The sequence below is a fragment of the Portunus trituberculatus genome, chromosome 27 (genome assembly GCF_017591435.1).
Source record: "Portunus trituberculatus isolate SZX2019 chromosome 27, ASM1759143v1, whole genome shotgun sequence".
Lineage (NCBI taxonomy): Eukaryota > Metazoa > Arthropoda > Malacostraca > Decapoda > Portunidae > Portunus > Portunus trituberculatus.
The window spans coordinates 18,129,266-18,149,081 of record NC_059281.1 but is presented as its reverse complement, the minus strand read 5'-3'; the positions used below and the strand labels follow the sequence as shown (position 1 = coordinate 18,149,081).

Sequence of the window (19,816 nt, the reverse complement as noted above, 5' to 3'; positions counted from 1 at the left end):
GACGATACTCGAATCATAGTGGTATAGTTACAAAAAAAAAAAAAAAAAAAAAAAAACTATCGCAGAGAAAAAAAAAAATGAAAAAAAAAAAAAAAATAGACGTTATATAGATCAGGATAAAATATTTCTTTATCTTTTTTTTCTTATTTTCACGTGTAATATTCTTTTCCTGTACAGTTTCTTCCTGTGCCTGCATTTCCCTCACTGAACGCTACACGGGGCGGGGCCGACACATGCACACTGGAGACCACAGCACGCCTGGGCCTCACCGCCGCCACCGCAGGGCCAATAAGCGCATATTTCAGGTGTGGCGTGGTTAGTGGATTGAGGCGAGGAACAAGAATAATTACACCGCCTTTCCCTTCCTTACTTCTTTCCTACATCTCTTCCTACTTTCTCTCTTCGTCTTCTTAACTCTTCTCACCTTCTATTCTTTCTTCCTTCTTCTTATTCGTGTTTCCTCCTCCTCTCTCTTTATTTTCTTCTTCCTCATTATCTTTTCTGTGTTCTAGTCTTCCATATCTTTTCTTTCTTTATTTCCATATCTAGTTTTTTTCTTTTACATTTTTCTTCATCTTCTTTTATTCTTTTCATTCTAGTTTTCCTTTACTTGCCACATTATAAGACTACTTCCCCCTTCACCTACTTCTGATGCACTTAATCTGTCAGTGGTCCACGTTGATTGGTAATTAAGGGAACAGTTAATTGGTCATGACTTGGCGGTGAGCTCGAACCACAACCACTAACTGAGATGAAATACGGTCTTGCGTGAGAGGGCCCTGTACGTGCTGCTCGGGAACATTTCGGACGTTAACAATCATCATCCGGCTACTTAATCCACTCGATTATCGCACAGACAACGGTAACATCCAGCAAAGGTTTGGTTGTCTGGTATCTCAGCCCGCTACGTAGCAGCGCTTTGAATCAATCAGTCGACAGTTTTTCTTCCACTCACCATGCCATGCCAATGTAAGGCGTAAGTCATATACTGAACTTAAGAGCTGTGAGGTCTTTTATTGCCACCTGTTCATAGAGAGAGTTGTGAGTGTGAGGATGTAAATACTCAGCTTATGGTGGACAGTGAAGGTAGAGGTAGAAGAGCCCTAAAGGGATCAGATGTGTCAATAAAACACACCTCATGTCCGCACTCTGCAGCAAAGCCTCAGGGAAATAACTGCTCATTTGTCCGGCGCAAGTCAAATTACTGACATGGAGAGAGAGGCACTGATTGAGTGATTTTGACTTGTGTATCAGGCTTGGTGCAGCTAAACACGCCGTTTGTTAAAATAAAACGCAAGGAAAGCTTAAGCGTAGCCTCAGCGTCGTAAGTAACGGATGATAGGCCGGCACCACCGCCCGAGGCCTTGGGAAAGCAGCTACACCACACTCTTTGATTGATTTTGAACGTTTTGTTTGCTTGTGAGTTTGAAACTAAAACAGATAATGGAATAAGCAAACTGTATGACAATGATCCCATATTCACTTCCTACCCTTGACTTGTACTTACATTTGATCCATCATACACAAGACACGTCTATCTATCTATCTATCTATCTATCTATCTTGTATCTCTCTCTCTCTCTCTCTCTCTCTCTCTCTCTCTCTCTCTCTATATATATATATATATATATATATATATATATATATATATATATATATACACACACACACACACACACACACACACACACACACACACATATTGATTTTCATACGCGTTCGTGGTGACACCCAGGGACGACACAGCCTGTTTGTTTCGCCATTGGACTTATCTATATTGATGTACATATCAACATGGCATTGTCTTTTCTCAGGCTAAGATTTACATAAAAGTAGCTGCCATGGCATGAAGAATATAGTAAAAGATGGGAACCCGGAAGGCATTAAGGATACAATGATAACGGTGACGCTCACTCACTCACTCAGTCACACACACACACACACACACACACACGCGGTCACGAGGTCGGTGTGTGAAGGCGGAGTCATCCCTACCTCCCTTCTGCTCTGCCTTCTCTCCCATCACGTAACCGCAGTCACACACACACACACACACACACACACACACACACACACACACACACACACACACACACACACACACACACACACATCGCGGCGTAGACATAGAAGAACACGTACGTAGTACAGTACAGCAAATACATTGTAAGTAATTCTCTCTCTCTCTCTCTCTTTCCTAAAGGTAAATGAAGTCGAACGAATGAGTGCTGGTCGAGAAGTCTAAATCACGTCTCATTCTGACCTGAGCGTGTGAAGCCTTCCCTCCTTTCGTCCGAGACCTCACCTGTCTCACTTCTTTCCTACTCCTCCCCATTTTCCTCGTTCAGTGTGGAGATCAGATATATAACAAAATTCAGAAGATTCTAGCCATACACACACGCAAATTATTTCATTGTCTCTTCCATATGATACTTTCACCACAGAATGCTGTTATTAAATTAGTATTTTTTTTTTTAGGTGTCTAGCGGTCAAATGATAGTCTGCTTCCCTGTCTGTCTTTATACGTTTGTCTGTCTGTCTGTCTTTCTTTGTCTATCTGTCTTCATGTATCTCAGTCTGTACCGATCTTTGTGTCTTTCAATCTGTATTTCTCTATATATGTCTTCCATTTTTATCCATGTGTCTTAATGTACTATATGTCTGTCTATATCTGTCTGTTTGAATGTGCACGACCGTCTGTTTCCTGTATCTGTATCTGCCATTGTGTCGAGCATGGAAGCCAGAGGGGGAGAGGAGGAAGGATGAGAGAATAGGGAGAAAGATGAAGGACGGAGGCAGGGAGACAGGAAGGCAGGGAGGCAAGGGAAGCTACTGCACCTGGGAAGATGTAAAGATTTCCGGCGATATGATTCAGTTAGCGGCACCATGACCCCTGTTCTCCTCCATCCCTCTCCCCCACACTGCCTTGCCTCCGCTCCCTATTCACCTTCCCCCCACGAGGCCTCCACCTCTCTCCGACCTCACATGCCTCAACGCAGGGCTCTACAAATTCGAGGCTTCATTGTTTAGGGCATGAAAGGAAGCCGCAGCCGTCGTCATGATACTCTCAACGGAATACCGAGTTGGGCTGGAGTGGGTGGTGGTGGTGGTGACGCCGCGGGCTGGGGGCGCCGCTATCATGCTCCCCAGCCCCCAACGCCGACAAACGCACATACACGGGAAGATGATGACCTTGGTAAAGCAAGACGCGAGACATCATTGTGGAAGGCTAGAGGTGCAAGTATGTCGGTTGTTTTACGAGTTAGTAAATGAGGAAGTATAAGAATAGATTAATAGTTAGTAAATGAGTATGTAAAAGAATAGATTAATGAACCAAAAGTGAATTAAGGAAAATGTCACCTGTAACGAATTATTAGAGAAGCAAATAGGTTGTGCAATGTGTTAATGAATGAATGAATGAATATATGGATATGAAAAAGTATGAAAAAAAGCAGAATGTCACCAAAAAAGACAAGAAAGAAAAGTCCCAACATGAATAAAGAAATGAACGAATGAAAATGAGTAAAAAGTAAAATACTGTAAGAAATTGGAGAGTTAAAGTCTCTTTCTTCCATTTTCAGGTAATCGTAGGTAATTATCTCATAATTTACATTTTAAACCAGGCCTTGCCGCGCCAGGTGGGGCGGCGCAGCACTGAACAACAGTTTCACTTCCCTCCCTTCCTTCCTTCCTTCCTTATTTCAGCCACTTTCCTCGAACACTGTAGACTTCAATAATCGTAAACCTTAATCCTCGTAAATCCTGATTCACGTCCTGAGACAGGCCACTCAGTAGCTCAGGGCAACGTGTGCACTGAAGCGAAACTACGTGTGGCAACCAAGATCAGTATCGGATCGTGATCAGTAATGGAATCTACCGAGGCCGAGATGTGACTGGTCAACCACAACCAATTCTTCAAACGCTGACCTGAAGGGCGATTCTGAGACAGCGATGCTCCACTGGGACTGCCCTGGCTACGGTGAGTGTGGGTGGATGGCGTTAGGTCAGTTACAAGATTCGCCTTTTGCATCTCCTCCCCTTCATCTGCATGCTCGTCTCAGAATCCTGTCTGTGACAAGCAGCATCGTCAGTTTTCTCTGAGCTGTGGCTGTGGGACAGTGGCCGACTCCCCGCTGCGCTGTGTGATTAGCGTGGACTCTCCATCGCTGTGGTCAGCACCGAGCGGCGAGAAACACCTGCCGAGCGCTGGACGGAAGGAAACCCGTGTTGGTCGCCTTGGGGCTGAAGAGTCTCCCTGCTGACGGAGGGAGATTCCCGGGGACCAAGCGACGTGCAATGAACCCAAACCCACAGGAAGCCAGGAACCCACACTGGGATGGCGGGTGTGGATGTCGAATATGTCCAAGTAGCCGCCGCCCATTGCGCCATCCCCCCCACCACCACCACCACTACCGCCACTACCACCACCGCCGCCGCCACCATTGTCGCCGTCGGTAGAAACATGAATGTATGCGGCGTGCGTGTCCTCCTTCGGCGGCCCCGCACATCCGGTCACAGTGCCGGTCCGTGACACCTCCTGTTACGGGCCAACACAGTAACAAACTCCTTCCGCAAGGTCGAGGCGGCTTGGATGAAGCAATAAGTTTTCGTCCCTGGGGCTGACTGAAGCTTCTGCTTGTTTGTGGGGAATGTGGTGCGCTCAAGTGGGTCGCGGGGACTACACTCATTATAGGAGGTGAGGGAGGAGTGAGCCTGGAAGAATGTCAGGCACACACACACACACACACACACACACACACACACACACACACACACACAGCTAGAGAAGGGGTGGTGTTCTTTATCCTCTCAACCATCAAATGAAGTTACCAGTTTCCATGAAATCTTTTAGTTATGGATGTTAAATCTGTTTGCCGAGGCTGAAAAGGCTTTTGCCCTCTTCCTTTTCTTATTCTGCTCCTCCTCCTCTTCCTCTTCGTGTTTTTCTTCCTCCTATGTCTGTTTCATCTTTCACTCCTCTTCTTTCTCCTGCTTCTCTTCCTCTTCCTCATACTTCTCCCCCATTCCCACTTCCACACGCGTCCTACATTCTTCGCGGGAACTAATAGAAAAAAATGTAGCAAAAAATATAATAACTTCTTTTTCACAATTTTTCTTCCATCTCTCTCTCTCTCTCTCTCTCTCTCTCTCTCTCTCTCTCTCTCTCTCTCTATCTCGGCCATGCCTTTCTGTTTCCGATTTTTCTCAACCGTATCCTCTAATGTCTATATAAGAAGAGAAGATGAGAATGAGGAAGAAGGGAAAAAAGAACCAGGAAGAGGAAGAAGAGGAAGAAGTAAAGAGGAAGATGTAAGAGAACACCGGAAAGAAAAATGAGAGGGAAGAAGAGGAAGAGGAGCAAAGTGAAGAGAGGAGATATGAAATAGACCTTAATGTAGACAAAATATGGTCGTCTTTCTCCAGCCTTGTCAACCATCACAGTGACACGATTCTCCCCTAAAAGAGAAAGAAAAAACATGATACGGGAATTCATATACTACTGAGGGAGGGAGGGAGGGAGGGAGGGAGAAGCAGTGAAGGGAAGAGGAGGGTGATGAGGTGGAGGGAAAGCTCACTCATGCAGAAGGTGGTGCTCTGTTCAACCGCAGAAGGGAGAGTGGAGACAGAGAAAGAGATACACCTGTGGGAGAAAGGAGGAGAAAATATCGAGAGAGAGAGAGAGAGAGAGAGAGAGAGAGAGAGAGAGAGAGAGAGAGAGAGAGAGAGAGAGAGAGAGAGAATCTATATATACACCAATACTCTTTCATCCTTCACCTTTTAACACCCATACATGAACTAACCCAGCCTAACCTAACCTACCAAATCAAACAGTACACTTTATCATATACAAACACCACCAAGGCCATTACTCATTCTTCCTTTGTGTTCCTTTGTGTCCTGCTCTGAGTGGACACGAGAGGAACGGGGAGAGGGTGTAGAGTTGCCTAGAAGTGTAAATAAAGACACTCACCAACTCCACAACACCCTCTACACACACACACACACACACACACACCTGCCTCGTTGTTGGAGTATTGTCAGTGATGGAATATGTTGTGAATGTTGTTGGGTGGGTGAAAGAGTGAAGAAGGGTGTGAAGGAAGGAGGGAAATAGGAACAAAGTAAAGGAGTGAATGATAATAACAAGAGAAAGGGTAATCTGGAATGGATTGGGTTTGATGGGTGAAGGAATGAATGTAGAAGGGAAAGAAGGAATGAAGAGGAACAAAGTAAGGAAGGGAGGTGAAGAGGCACGAAGTAAAGGAGAAAATGATAAAAGCAAGAGAAGGAGGAATTATGAATGAGTTGGGAGCGTGAGAAGAGATACAGCATTTCTCAAAGTAGCACAGGGGTGAGAGGGTTATAAAAGACGAGGCAAGGGAACATTACGCCGCAGTGTTTGCCAAGCAGGACCAAAGCCCGCCAGTCCACTTCCTGCTTTCCTGCTGTTTTTTTTTCTCCCAGTTCTCGGATTTATTTGACTTTTCGTCTCTTTCCTCCTGGCTAAAAATAGGTATTCTTCTGTTTACATGACCGTAACCAACCAACTCTCTCTCTCTCTCTCTCTCTCTCTCTCTCTCTCTCTCTCTCTCTGGTTCATGATCGTACAGAGCTGCTGCCCACACCCCATGACAAATGAACAACAGTAAGTGCAAGAATAAAAATGATCTTGCCGATAGACAAGTAGACAGATAGACACAGATAGACAGACAAATAACCAGGAGAAAATGCATAATCTCCGCCAAATATAGCTTTAAAGATCCCAAAGCGTGTTATTGCCACATGATTCACAGTATTATTTTGATGTTACACGCAGCAGCAGCAATAACAGAACCGCCACCATCACAGCTTTCACAACTAAAACCAACGAATGCAAGAGAGAAAAGAATACAACAATAGTGATAACAATAGTACCAACAACAACAAGCGCTACTACCATTACTATACCATTACCACTATTTGAGTTCCTACGAGAGAACATTACGACTGTGTGTGTGTGTGTGTGTGTGTGTGTGTGTGCGCATACAGAGGGTCAGAGAGCAGAGGCGTGGTGAAGGAAGGGGGAATGGGGGGAGGGCTGAGGGTTGCGCACTACACGGTACCACACACACGCACGGCCGTCACAGAGAGAAGCAGCACAACACCAGGGTAAATAAGCCACAAAATAGCTGCACTGCACTCCCCGCGGCACGAACCAGAACGCAATAACAGGTGCGATGCAGAACACCAGAACGCCACATCGCAGGCCCAGGGGAGGGGGAGTGACAGACGGAACACCAGCCGCTATCCGTGTACCGCTGAGGCTTGGTACAGCTGATCAGTGATGCTTACAGGGGATACATAAAACACACAGCTGTAGGTACCGTATTTCAGTTGTAACCTTCATGCATGTAACAGTGTGGAGTGACGGTTCTTAGGGATATGTAGAGAAGCAAACACTTGTAAGAGGGTCGACTTTTCATGAGTTTTATCCATTATGCATTTAACTCCTTCATTACTATATATGTCACTCTTTCATATTCATTCTGGTCACTATTTGGTGATTTTGTATTATACAGCTACAGAAACTTATGTGAGGATTAAAAGTGCAGACACTCTGGCAATTAATCTTTTTGACCTTCATATACCCTTCCTAATGTCAATAAAATGGTCTAATCATACACAAAACTCAAGGTAAGAATGAGTCCCAGTACTGAAGAGGTTAAGAAACTGAGATCCATGTGCGCGACTTTTCATAACTAACGATATGAATCAGGAAGGTAGCTTGTGTTGGTCTTTTAAATTATTGTGCTTTTTCTAATAGCATTTTGTTCTTAAGATGTATAAATGGTGTTTGTCTTTCTTGATACAAAAAAAAAAAAAAAACACTCAAATTGCATACGTTAACGTAAGGACTTTTAACTTTCTGATTCGTGTAATGATGCGCCGTAAAAGTAAGTAGTATAAGATGAAAAGTAGTAGTAGTAGTAGTAGTAGTAGTAGTAGTAGTAGTAGTAGTAGCAGTAGTAGTAGTAGTAGTAGTAGTAGTAGTAGTAGTAGTAGTAGTAGTAGTAGTAGTAGTAGCAGCAGCAGCAGCAGTAGTAGTAGTAGTAGTAGTAGTAGTAGTAGTAGTAGTAGTAGTAGTAGCAGTAGCAGTAGTAGTAGTAGTAGTAGTAGTAGTAGTAGTAGTAGTAGTAGTAGTAGCAGTAGCAGTAGCAGTAGCAGTAGCAGTAGTAGTAGCAGTAACAGAAGCAATAACAATAATAACACACGATAACCACTCCTGTAACACCTGGCGTAACACCTAAGAATAAGACACGCTTTTTTCAGTCATGTCACACTCCACTCGTCACGGGATCTCACGCTAAGGGGACGTAACCAATGACATTACCAACAACCCACTCCTTCCGCGGCTCAATGTGGGGCTGGCACTGGAAGGAAAACCACAGGGCCGGTACTGGAGGCGGTTATTTCAGGGGGAACGACCAGGAAACAGAGGGTGATCATTTCTAAGGCTCTACGATAATGTCTATCTAGTTCTCAGGGAGTTAATTTATCTTATTTGTTTATCTTTTATTTATCTTTTTTTATACCATGTGGGCTTTCACGGGAATTTATGGGCTAAAGAGGATACTTTTTGGGGCACCTCCTATCTCAAAGCCCACCTGCTAGGAGACCGTTGCCCTGAGTGAGGAAGCCCAACCTACACTCGGACCGTGGACAGGATCTGGTAATCTGCATTTTTGTCGGTACCTCTGTTGGATGTACCGTGCTTTATCTATCTGGATATCTATCTATCTGTAAATTTGTAGGGTTAAGTATCAATGCCTGTTCTTAATCTATCTATTTATCTATCTATCAATTTGCATGGCTATCAATGCTTGTTCTTAATATATCTATCTATCTGCTTATTTATCTATCTGTTCCTGCATACATATATCTACTTTTTTTCTCTATATATATCCGGCCATCTATCGTTTACCTGTCTAAATCTATGCCTTTTCATAATTTTCTATATACAAACGCTATCTAAATGTGTCTATATCTATTTATCTGTCTACCTGTAAGTCCGTTCATCTATTCGTCAGTCAGTCATGAAAAAAAACCCTTCCTTGAAAATAATAAACTCATATGAAATTTTATTTGTGTAAGGCAGCTGAAGCAAGACACTAAGATGTTCAATCAAGAATACCAGCAGAAATAACACAGGAAAACAATGTAAATTCAACTTGTCAATTCTTTCTGTTCTTCTACACCGTGAGAGCTGTTTTTTTTTTTCCTCTTATGCGTTAAATATTCTTAACCGGTTTCTGGCACGTAAAAAAAAAAAAAAAAAAAAAAAAAAGAAAAAAAAAAAAAAAAAAGCGAGTCAGCCAAGCAAAAAGATTAAAGACAACTTCTTCACACGACTACATGTAACAAAAAAAAAAAAAAAAAAAACATAATCCTTTTTTCACCTTTATGAACTGGTATCTCCGTAAGCAATTTTCCCGCTGTTTTTATTGCCTTAAGCCGGTGCACCCTTGAATCTATGTAAAAAACAACAGAGAGATGAACACTTACCACTCGTCGCCAGCACAGCCAGCACTTCCCCGCCCCGAGCCTCCAGAGAGATGTTGTCCAGAAGGTGTGTGCGCCCGCCATGTCCGTGAGTCTCGTACACCAGCCCACGGATCTGCAGGTGGGGCGTCTTCATGCCTACGCCGCCCACCTCTTCCGCCCACGGGTTGTCGCGAGGGAAGAGCTTATCGTTGAGCATGGGCGGGTCCCTGTGAGGCGTGCCGTCGTGGTTCTGTGTGGTGAGGTTGGGGGCGTGAGGGCGGTGGGCGTGCGGCGTGTATGTCGTGTTGGGCTGTGAGGTGTAGGCATTATGAGGGGTGTAGGTGGGGTGTGGGGTGGGTTTGGTTAGTGGGTGAGGGATGTGGCTAGGGTGAGGGTTGTGGTTGAGTTGAGGGTTGTGGGCGTAGGAGGAGAGAATGGAGGTGGGGCGAGGGAGGGCTTGTTGACTCTGGGGAGGGTAGGAGTCGGGTACTGCCTCAGGAAACTGGCGGAGGGGGAAGGGGTGAGGGTAGGGTGTTGTGGAGCAGGGGTGAAGGGGTACTGATTATTCGGAGAGGCATAGGAAAATCTGGAGTACCCGGAGGCTTTGTGGAGGGGGTGAGGAAGGGCGGATGAGGTCTTCTGGAGGGAAGGGAAGGGACGGTAGGGAAGGTTGAAGGAGGAGGAAGGAGAGGCGGCGACAGGTTGAGGAAAGGTTCGTGGAGACAAGTTCTTGAGTCTTATATATTCCATTTTCTCAGTTTCTTTTGTTCTCTTTTTGTCCTACACCACAAAGATTCCTGGGCTACACTCCACGCGGTCACACACGCCCCGCCACCGCCAAATCTACTTCTGCAGTCATGGTATCTGTACACATGGCACTCAACGTCATCTTTTTACGCAGAACATCAAAATCATGAAAGTCAGACGTAAGCAATCGCAGGAAACTTTTGATCTCACTTTGTTATCACTGCCGGCCAAGTCAACACGCGTCACTGTGCGTCAGCTGGTCTGGTCTGTGTGATGATGACTGGAGAGATGGGACGATACAACCACCCTCTGTGACAGTCGAGCAAACACTGACTCGTCTTTGCTGGAGACTGGAGTGACGAGTGAGTCGACGCTCCGCCTCCATCTCTCAACCTGACCCTGCCGCCTGCCTTCCCAAGTTTCCCGTCCCGCCGCTCCCACACTCCTCTCCGCGTGGTCAAATCCATTTTCTTTCAGTCAATAAACACTTGCATCTGACATTCCTATTGTTCCTCAGAAAAAAAAAGCAAAATACTTCAAGGCAACGCCAGCTCATGTTGAGAGACAAAGGGAGCGAGAAGACGATTGTGCCAGCGAGAAAATGTAAAGGTGGGCGAGGAAAAATAGCTCAAAATTCTGAAAGAGCCCGGTGTGAATCTTTTGAGGCGTCGGATGAAAAGTTAGGAATTGGGCTGGGAAAAATACGTTTACACACACACACTTTGGGGAACCATGCGTCAGGCCTTCAGAGAGAGAGAGAGAGAGAGAGAGAGAGAGAGAGAGAGAGAGAGAGAGAGAGCGCAAGGACCATTACCACAGGATGCAGGTGACAGATGATAAACAAGGCATATAAAGCCATTACAACTGTTACAAATAGTCAACAGGTAACCTCTAGTCCGCCTCCTTCCCAGCATACATAGACCACGGAACTTAGATGACTAGAGGCGCTGAGACAAGGAAGATGAACAGGGAGATGGGAGCAGTGAGGGAAGAAGAGTGTAGAGGGGATGGGGGTGGGGATGAGGGAAGGAAAATCGTTCATGGGAATCTTCACTCGTAGGTAACAAAACACATGTTGCCGTTACTTGTTATATTTACCCACGGGCGAAGAAAAAATATAGTGGGAGAGCGGATGAGTGGTTTACTAATGTGTATTGTTTGTGTTTATGTTTGTTTAATGGTGTGTATCAGTGAAGCTTCATTGGTATAATTGTAATTGGTTTATGATTGGTGAGCAGAGAGAGAGAGAGAGAGAGAGAGAGAGAGAGAGAGAGAGAGAGAGAGAGAGAGAGAGAGAGAGAGAGAGAGAGAAAGTAAGCCTCTTCTATTTAACCCAGGCCTAACTAGGAAGGAATTTAGGAACCTGTAATAACGTAGAGGAGGAGGAGGAGGAGGAGGAGGAGGAGGAGGAGGAGGAGGAGGAGGAGGAGGAGGAGGAGGAGGAGGATGACGAAGAAGAAGGAAATAAAGGACGGGGAAGGAAGAGAAGCTGAGAACAAGGAAGTGATGTGTACTGCCTCACCTTTATTTAGCTCACACACACACACACACACACACACACACACACACACACACCTAAAACCACGAAAAGAAACCTAACTCAACCATACCGACTGTGGGAAGGTGTTTAATCATTTCTCTCTCTCTCTCTCTCTCTCTCTCTCTCTCTCTCTCTCTGAACTGCAATTAACACGAGTACCGAAGAATTTACACGTTAAAACAAGAAGTAACAGGCTTCACTCAATTCCAGCGTGCTTTACTTCCTTTAATCAAAACCTGTGGAATATTTGCAATCTGCCATTTATCATAGACAAAACACAACAAAAGTGAGAGTTACACCTTGAACTAACCTTTATCACGAAAGAAGAGTAAAATATATCAAGATCATGACCACTTCACACACACACACACACACACACACACTCTCTCTCTCTCTCTCTCTCTACCGTGTACTGGACTCACCTGGTTGAAGATGGCACCTTGTTGTCTGGATCGCCTGGAATGCCTCGACGTGATGGACATTTGCGACCCCCCTAACCTGCTGGCCACCCCTCCTCCCATCCCCCGACGCTCCCGGTAGTAGTTGTCGGCTGCGAGAAGGTTGGCCTCACTTGAGCTCTGCGTGGGAAGGTGAGGAGAGGCGTGAGTGGCGTGGAGAGAGAGAAGGGTGATGGATAACTTCTGTCTAATTGTCTGTCTGGTTTTTGTCTTATATTTTTCACACTTTTATTTCATTCTTTGCAGGTTTTTAGATGTAAAGGAAGTGTTAGATTGGTACAAACTATAATTTCTACCTTTTCACTCTTTTTCTGTTTTAGTTTTCTCTTTAAAAGTAAAAAAATGCTCATCTGATCTAACACTCTCCTCTTCCGTCTTCCATTTTCCTCCTCATATTGGCCTATATTCAGAGACACTTTGCTCTCTCACTACGTCAGATTTCCAAGCCCACAGAAACGACCAGCAAAGTTTTCAAGACAGTTTCTCCTGATGATAACTAGAAATCTTACCAATCCATCACCAGAATCATAAAAATATCCTTAAAAAACCATGAGTATCTTCCACTGGAGCCTTCGGAAAGCAGTGATGGCGAGAGAGCAAAGCGTTACAGAATACAGGTCATTGTGCTCTCCTACATCTAAATAATAATGGTAGATGCAACCCAGACAGCATCATACAGTGTGTTATTGAATTCTAATCCTCAGCATCCTTTATCCTCCTTACCTTGGTGCGAACTTCTCTAGTGGGCACAGGTGAGTTCCAGTCCCGCGCCGCTAGCAAGTCAGGGTTACTCTTGCTTCTTGTGTATCTGTCCCCTCGCCCAATAGATGACGCACCCCCTCGCCCTCGCCCCCCGCCGCCCCCGTCGTCGCTGGAGTCGTACCCGCTGCTGCCCTCCCGCCCAGGCGCCGCAGGAGGGAAGACACGGGGCAGACCAAACTTGAGGTAGGTGAACATGTTTGAACCAAGCTCACTTTTGGGGCCATACCTGAGAGGGAGAAGAGAGTAGAAATGATTACGTGAACGGAGGAACTTGTGAAAAAGGGTTCTGATTGAGGTAGAGAAGAGAGTAGAAGGATTACGCGAAGGAAGAAGGGAGAAAGAAGAAGAAAAAAAAAATGGGCTTAGATGCTTAGATTGTAGGGAGACGAGAGAGGGATATATTACGTGAAAGGAGGAATTTGGTGAAAGAGGTTCTGATTAAGGTAGACGTGAAAAGAAAGAAGGAAATAATGGACGTAGATTGTAGGGAGACGAGAGAGGGATATGCTACGTGGAAGAAGGAACTTGGTGAAAAAGGTTCTAATTCAGGAAGAGAATAAAAGAATTACGTGAAAGAAGAAGGAAGAAAGAAGAAAGAAATAATGAACGTAGACTGTCGGGAGACGAGACGTGAAAGGATATAACAAATGATGAACGAGAACGATGAGTTAACATGAGAGAGAATAAAAGAAAATATGAACAGAGTGAAGTGAATAAATAAAGAAGAGAATAGGAAGTAAAAATTAAGGAGGGAGAGATGAAAAAGGAAGGACGAGATAATATGAGAGAGGACGAATGAAACAAATGAATAGTGTGAAGTGAAGAAAGAAGGAAGAGAAAAAAGGAAGTGAAAAATGAAGGAATGAGAGATGAAAGAGGAGGAAGTGCAGGGTTTTGGCTCGTTAGGTGAAGGAGATAGTGACGAAGTGAGGGTGACAAGGGAAGTGATTAGACGGATGGGTGAACGTTAGGGAGAGGGCTCAGGAACTTACCAAATTACGGGAAAATAAGGAATGAAGGCGGTGAAATTGAGAGGAAAGACATTAAATGGTATGATGGAAGCGGCGGCGGGTTGAGGGAAGGTAATGTATTATAGTAAATATGGGAACAATATAGCGGGATGAGGGAGGAAGGGAGGGAGGGAGGGAGAAAGGAAGGAAGGAAGGAATGGAGGTAGAAAAGATCAGGTACTATTAATCGTTATATGTAGAATAATAATAAGTAGAAGAACAACAACGACAAGAAACAGTATTCCAAACACTATAATAGAAGGAAGGAAGGAAGGAAAGAAGGAAGGAAGATAGAATGAAAGAAAGGAAATAAAGAAGGGAGGAAGGAAGAGTGAAGACTGAAAGTGAATCCTACAGAGTAAAGCAGAATGGACATACATAGAGTAACGACAACACACACACACACACACACACACACACACACACACACACACACACACACACTAATCTCCATTACACAGACGGTTTTTCTCTGTCACGAATGGCAATTACCATCGCATTAAGCGGCAGACCACGTGGGAAGGCACTGTCAGAGAGAGAGAGAGAGAGAGAGAGAGAGAGAGAGAGAGAGAGAGAGAGAGAGAGAGAGTTATGGTTGTTACGTCTCTTGTTACGCCGCGATGCAGATTTATGTGAGTGGAACAGCCGTGTCATGCGTCTTGTAATCATCAGACCCGTGGGAACAAAACAGAAAACGTGCCTCCTACTCTTCTCGTGTCTCCCCTCAAACACTAACATTTTCTTCGACACGTATCCAGACTCGTTTTCTTCTTACCTTTGTGGAGAGGACATTTGTTTCTATGATCCGTGAAAGACATGTTGACAGCGTTACACATGACTGAAATGAGGAAGGAGAAACAACGCGAATACCGATCATTCCCAAGGGCGAGAAGAGAGAAGTACGTAGAGCACAATGAACACATGAGAAGCTGTCATCATAGGATCATACGTAAATTGTACTAGAAAACTTTAATTTGTTAGCCATTGTGTAAGACTATATTCTTGTCACTTAATGAGGATATAACCACGAAAGCATATCATTATTGCTTTTGTTGTCAATAATAACCTCTTCAGTACTGGAACGTATTTTTACCTTGAGTTTCAGGTATGATTAGACGTTTTTATTTACATTAGGAAGGGTCCATGGAGGTCAGAAGATTAACGGCCAGAGTCTTCACTATTTCAATCCCCACGTAAGTTTCTGAAGCTGTATGAAACCGCCAAATAGAAAGCAGAATGAATATAAAAGCGTGTCACGGTACTGGAGGGTTTAAGAATAATACGCTATTCTTGCACGGGGTAATTTTGTTAAGTTTAAAGAGGAACCATAGTAGCGGCAGAGTTCATTGTAACAAACATCACAACAGGAAAGCCTTCATCAGCGAGCGGCTGCGGGATACACGGGCCCCATCCAGCGCCAGACAACGGTGTCCTAGCGTAAAGTAATCAGTAAAATCCCACGTATCCGTAAAACACTTGATAAATGACCACTACGCACACGCGCACGGCCACGTAACGCACACACAAACACACAGACGCCTCCCTCACCTGTCTGCCCTCATGGACCACTCGCCAGGTGTTCCCACAGGTAATGGCAGGGCCGGGCTGTTGAACCCTCTTCCTCTCTGCCTACCCCTGCCTCCCATAACATTCCCCCCTCCACTCACACCCACGAGAAGGAAGGATTGTGTTACTTCCTCCGCCTCTTTCCTCTTTTCTGTTCCTTGTGTTTGCTTCCAGTTCGTGTAAATTGCGCGTTCTCAAACACACACACACACACACACACACACACACACACACACACACACACACACACACACACACACACACACACATGTTCGTCTTCTTACCACAGATTTGCTGTATAAAGAGTAACAATCTACTACTACTACTACTACTACTACTACTACTACTACTACTACTACTACTACTACTACTACTACTACCATAAAAATAGCCGGAAAAACGAAAACAGACGAAAAGAAGCTCACGGTGCAAAAGTCTACGTATAACTTACTCCACTGTCTGCTAGCAAATGGTGAGGGAAGAAAACTTTTAAGGGTATACTTCCTTAACTGAAATAATGGTCGATAAGATTAAAGAGTAACCAAACGACGATTATGGCAGTAGTAGTAGTAGTAGTAGTAGTAGTAGTAGTAGTAGTAGTAAAAATAAATAAGGCAGAAACTTACTTAAAATAGAATGCTTGAAATAACATTCTTCCTCTAACACACACACACACACACACACACACACACACACACACACACACACACACACACACACACACACACACACACACACACACACAAACTGACCTTGGATTATTAAGAATGGAGTGTACGGTGGACTCTCTGAGCTGGAAGTTACCGTAGGGCAGCGGCGCCTTCTCCTGCGAGCCGAGAGCCGAGTCGGTGAAGTCTGAGTTGAGGTTTTGGCGGTAGATGGACCACGCGTGAAGGTCGTCGCAGGTGGAAGGAAGTGTGCTGCCCGCTGGAAGGGTAGAAAAGTTTGAAAATACATAAAGAAAAAGAGACATGAGTAAGGAGAGGCGGATGGTTGCGTTTGAAGATGAAATAGCAAAGGAAAGTAATAAGAAAACAAGGTAAACAAATAGAAGATGGTTGCATGTGTGTGAAGATGATATAGTGAGGTAAACCTGTGAAAGAAAAGGAGACATGAGTAAGGAGAGGCTGGTGACTGTGTGAAGATGAAATAGCAGAGGGAAATAACAAAATAAAGAAAACAAACAGAAGAGAATGGTTGCATGTATGTAAAAACAGGATAGCGAGGTAAACCTGTAAAATTCTGGAGAAGAACTATGTCGTGTAAAGAAAAATAAATAAGGAGACGGGAGAGTTAAAGAAAAAAAAATGTATGGTAAAGGATAAGATAAGTTTGAGGAAAAGATTGAGAGCATCATAAGAAAGCAGCAGAAAAGGAAGAAGGGATAGAAGTGTAAAATGAAAAAAAAAAAACGGGACATTAATGAAAAAAATAAGGACAATGTGATATATAAAAGTATACAGGTCAATGGTAAGAACTAGGTGACAAAACTGAGCGACTAATGTACAAGGCAGCAACAATGTGTCTTATGGCGCCACACCTTAAAAACATCAGACAAACAGTGTTGAAAATTAATCATATGAAAAAAAATTAACAATAGATGGAAATAAATAAATAAATATCTAAAACCAGGTAAAGTAGACAAGGGATGACAGGAAGCCAAAACTCACATCGTGTCTGCTGGGGCGGGCGGGGCTCTGAGATGGTGGAGGGCGGGATGGAGTACCGCCTATCCATCGTGTTCAACTCCCACAGTTCACTCATCCTGCAGGAGAGAGAGAATTGAGGTACGTGTCGACTATTAGGAGGGAAGATAGTTTAAATTAGTATACACTGGTAACTTAACTTAGCCTATCTAACCTAACCTAACCAAACTTTAACCTAACTTAACTTATCCCAACCAAACCCAACCCAATCAAACCAAACCTAACCTAATCAAACCTAACTAACTTAATCTAACCTAACCTAATAACCAAACCGAACTAAACCTAACCTAACCCAATCTTATCTATCTAAACTCATTCGTCTACTTTTTCATATTTATTTTTCTTCAATTTTCAGACGTCATTGAACTTTGCTGCTCAAACAACTTACCACGACAGAAGTAAACGAACTCCACTGTCAAACAAAAATATCATACGTGCTCCTAGGTTTAACTCAATTTCCTGATTAATGTTCGCCTGAAACTTGTTGTGATAGATTCTGACGTTCCACCAGCACGTCATAACCCTTTGGACAGGTGACGGTTGAGGAAGGCCACAATCCTAGCGGGGTGGGTTTTCAGATAGGAGATACCACAAAACGTTTCCTCTTTAGCCCATAAATTCCTGTGAAAATTCCACATGGTATAAATATAGGAAAAAAACAAACAAACAATCTGCAGGTATTACTATTACTTTGTTCAGAAATCTAAATAAAATGTGAGATATTTCCTTCACTCTTTATTACTTTTTTTTGTATCAAGACAGGAACAGCTATAGAAAGATGCTTGTAAGGTTTAACACGGAAGAAGTCGCCCTAGGTATTATGCTTCACGAATTGAATTAATATATAGTATGGTTACTCCTTCACCTACTGTTTTCTATCTGTTGTCTCAAAGAAAACAGATTGTTGAGATGCTCGGTGCAGGGTAGACCAAACCATTCTCTATATCTATCTCCTATATATATATATATACACACACACACACACACACACACACACACACACACACACACACACATTCTCTCTCTCTCTCTCTCTCATTTCTTTCTTCAAACGTTGCTTCTTCTACTCTTTATCTTCCTTTTTTCGTTCGTTTATCTCTCTCTCTCTCTCTCTCTCTCTCTCTCTCTCTCTCTCTCTCTCTCTCTCTCTCTCTCTCTCTCTCTCTGCGACAACCATCTTTGTTTCACCTGATATGCAGTAAGTTTGCTTAGTCACCAATCGCTGAAGTATTAATGCATGACACTGGCCTGCACGTCATTCTGGAAGCACTAATTCAGTCCTGCATGTTATACTTATCATCAGTGACTATTATAGAAATTCACTGGTAAAATTATGTATTCTGAACACTTCATCACTCACATTACTGTCGATTGTGGTGATTTAGCTTGGAAATTATAAGCATGCAATGTGGAGAGCTAATTTTCGTCAAACTTTCCATGGGATTTCTAAAGTTATGACTGGAAATCAATGCTATTCCGTACCTCAAGCCGTGTGTTTTCTAGATTAAGAGCCCAGCATACGATTATAATATTGAAGATACACTACTATTAATGAAAATACAGAAACGGCATTATTGTTATTTGGTGCCAGATGGAAGTGGAGTTCTCAGTAGCAAGGGCGAGGGAAAGAAGGAAACCCAAGGAAAACAATCAACACTGCTTATATAAGGTAATAATTGGTGTACAACGTGTCAGGGTTGTGTCAGTGGAGGTGGTGGTGTATACATATCCACTACCTCTGCTGTTTTGCACGCTACTTGAAAGACCACACGTAACTATGTACCCACCCCATCCACTTTATTCCTCAGAGGCGAGTGAGAATTTGATAATCTTGCTTTCTTGAATGGGAATAATGAGACGTTATGACACTAACTTTAATTTCTGTGGACTTAAAACATTAACATAAGCGTCTTGCGTTATAATCTAATGGAGATCGCGGTAATCTCACCATGCTTAGTGACACAGGAGATTCAATAGTGCGCATGCATGTCTCTTGTTTGCACAGTCACCTCCTTCCTCCACGGCATTATGGTGAAGGGCGTCACTAAACTACATCTAACACTACTCAGAAACCTCCTAACCTTCTAAGAGACGTGGCGGTGACGATCCAGAAGTAAAAGTAGATTTGCCAGCAAGGGTGAATGTGAGATGCTTCGCCACAACACTAAGGTATCGCATGTTACTTGACTAATTCAGCTTTACTTCCTGGTTTTATACATCTGCTAAAATGTTAGGAAGTTGTTAATTAAGTGGTGTTAGATTTAGTTCACAAATGTCACTCACTATCACAAGGTCAAACGAGGGAGACACACCGGGGAAAATCATGAGCAGCATTTATCTCAATCACGTGTTGCGCTGATGTTTTTGCATGGCGATGTGGAGCAATTAGAGGCCTGCCACTAATGTCAGGTTGCCAAGGCTGCCACGATAGTAATTATTCTGGTGTTATGGTATATATTTGCAATGAGAGTCAAGGTGCACTATGAACACTAATTTGAAACCGGA

General features: G+C 43.7%; 1 protein-coding gene across 5 annotated transcripts in view; it reads right to left on the bottom strand.

The window, feature by feature from the left end:
* Positions 1–19,816, bottom strand: part of LOC123509515 (ATP-binding cassette sub-family G member 8-like) — a 76,836-nt gene that overhangs the window by 18,835 nt on the left and 38,185 nt on the right. For 4 of the 5 annotated variants that reach the window (XM_045263854.1, XM_045263856.1, XM_045263858.1 and 1 more), the window contains 5 exons: positions 17,276–17,370; positions 16,358–16,532; positions 12,991–13,255; positions 12,232–12,387; positions 9,544–9,832 (listed from right to left, as the gene is read on the bottom strand). In XM_045263854.1, the coding sequence (XP_045119789.1) occupies positions 9,544–9,832; positions 12,232–12,387; positions 12,991–13,255; positions 16,358–16,532; positions 17,276–17,369 (979 nt within the window). In that variant the 5' untranslated portion in view covers position 17,370. The remainder of the gene's footprint in view (positions 1–9,543; positions 9,833–12,231; positions 12,388–12,990; positions 13,256–16,357; positions 16,533–17,275; positions 17,371–19,816) is intronic. The other variant, XM_045263859.1, reaches the window with a different exon arrangement.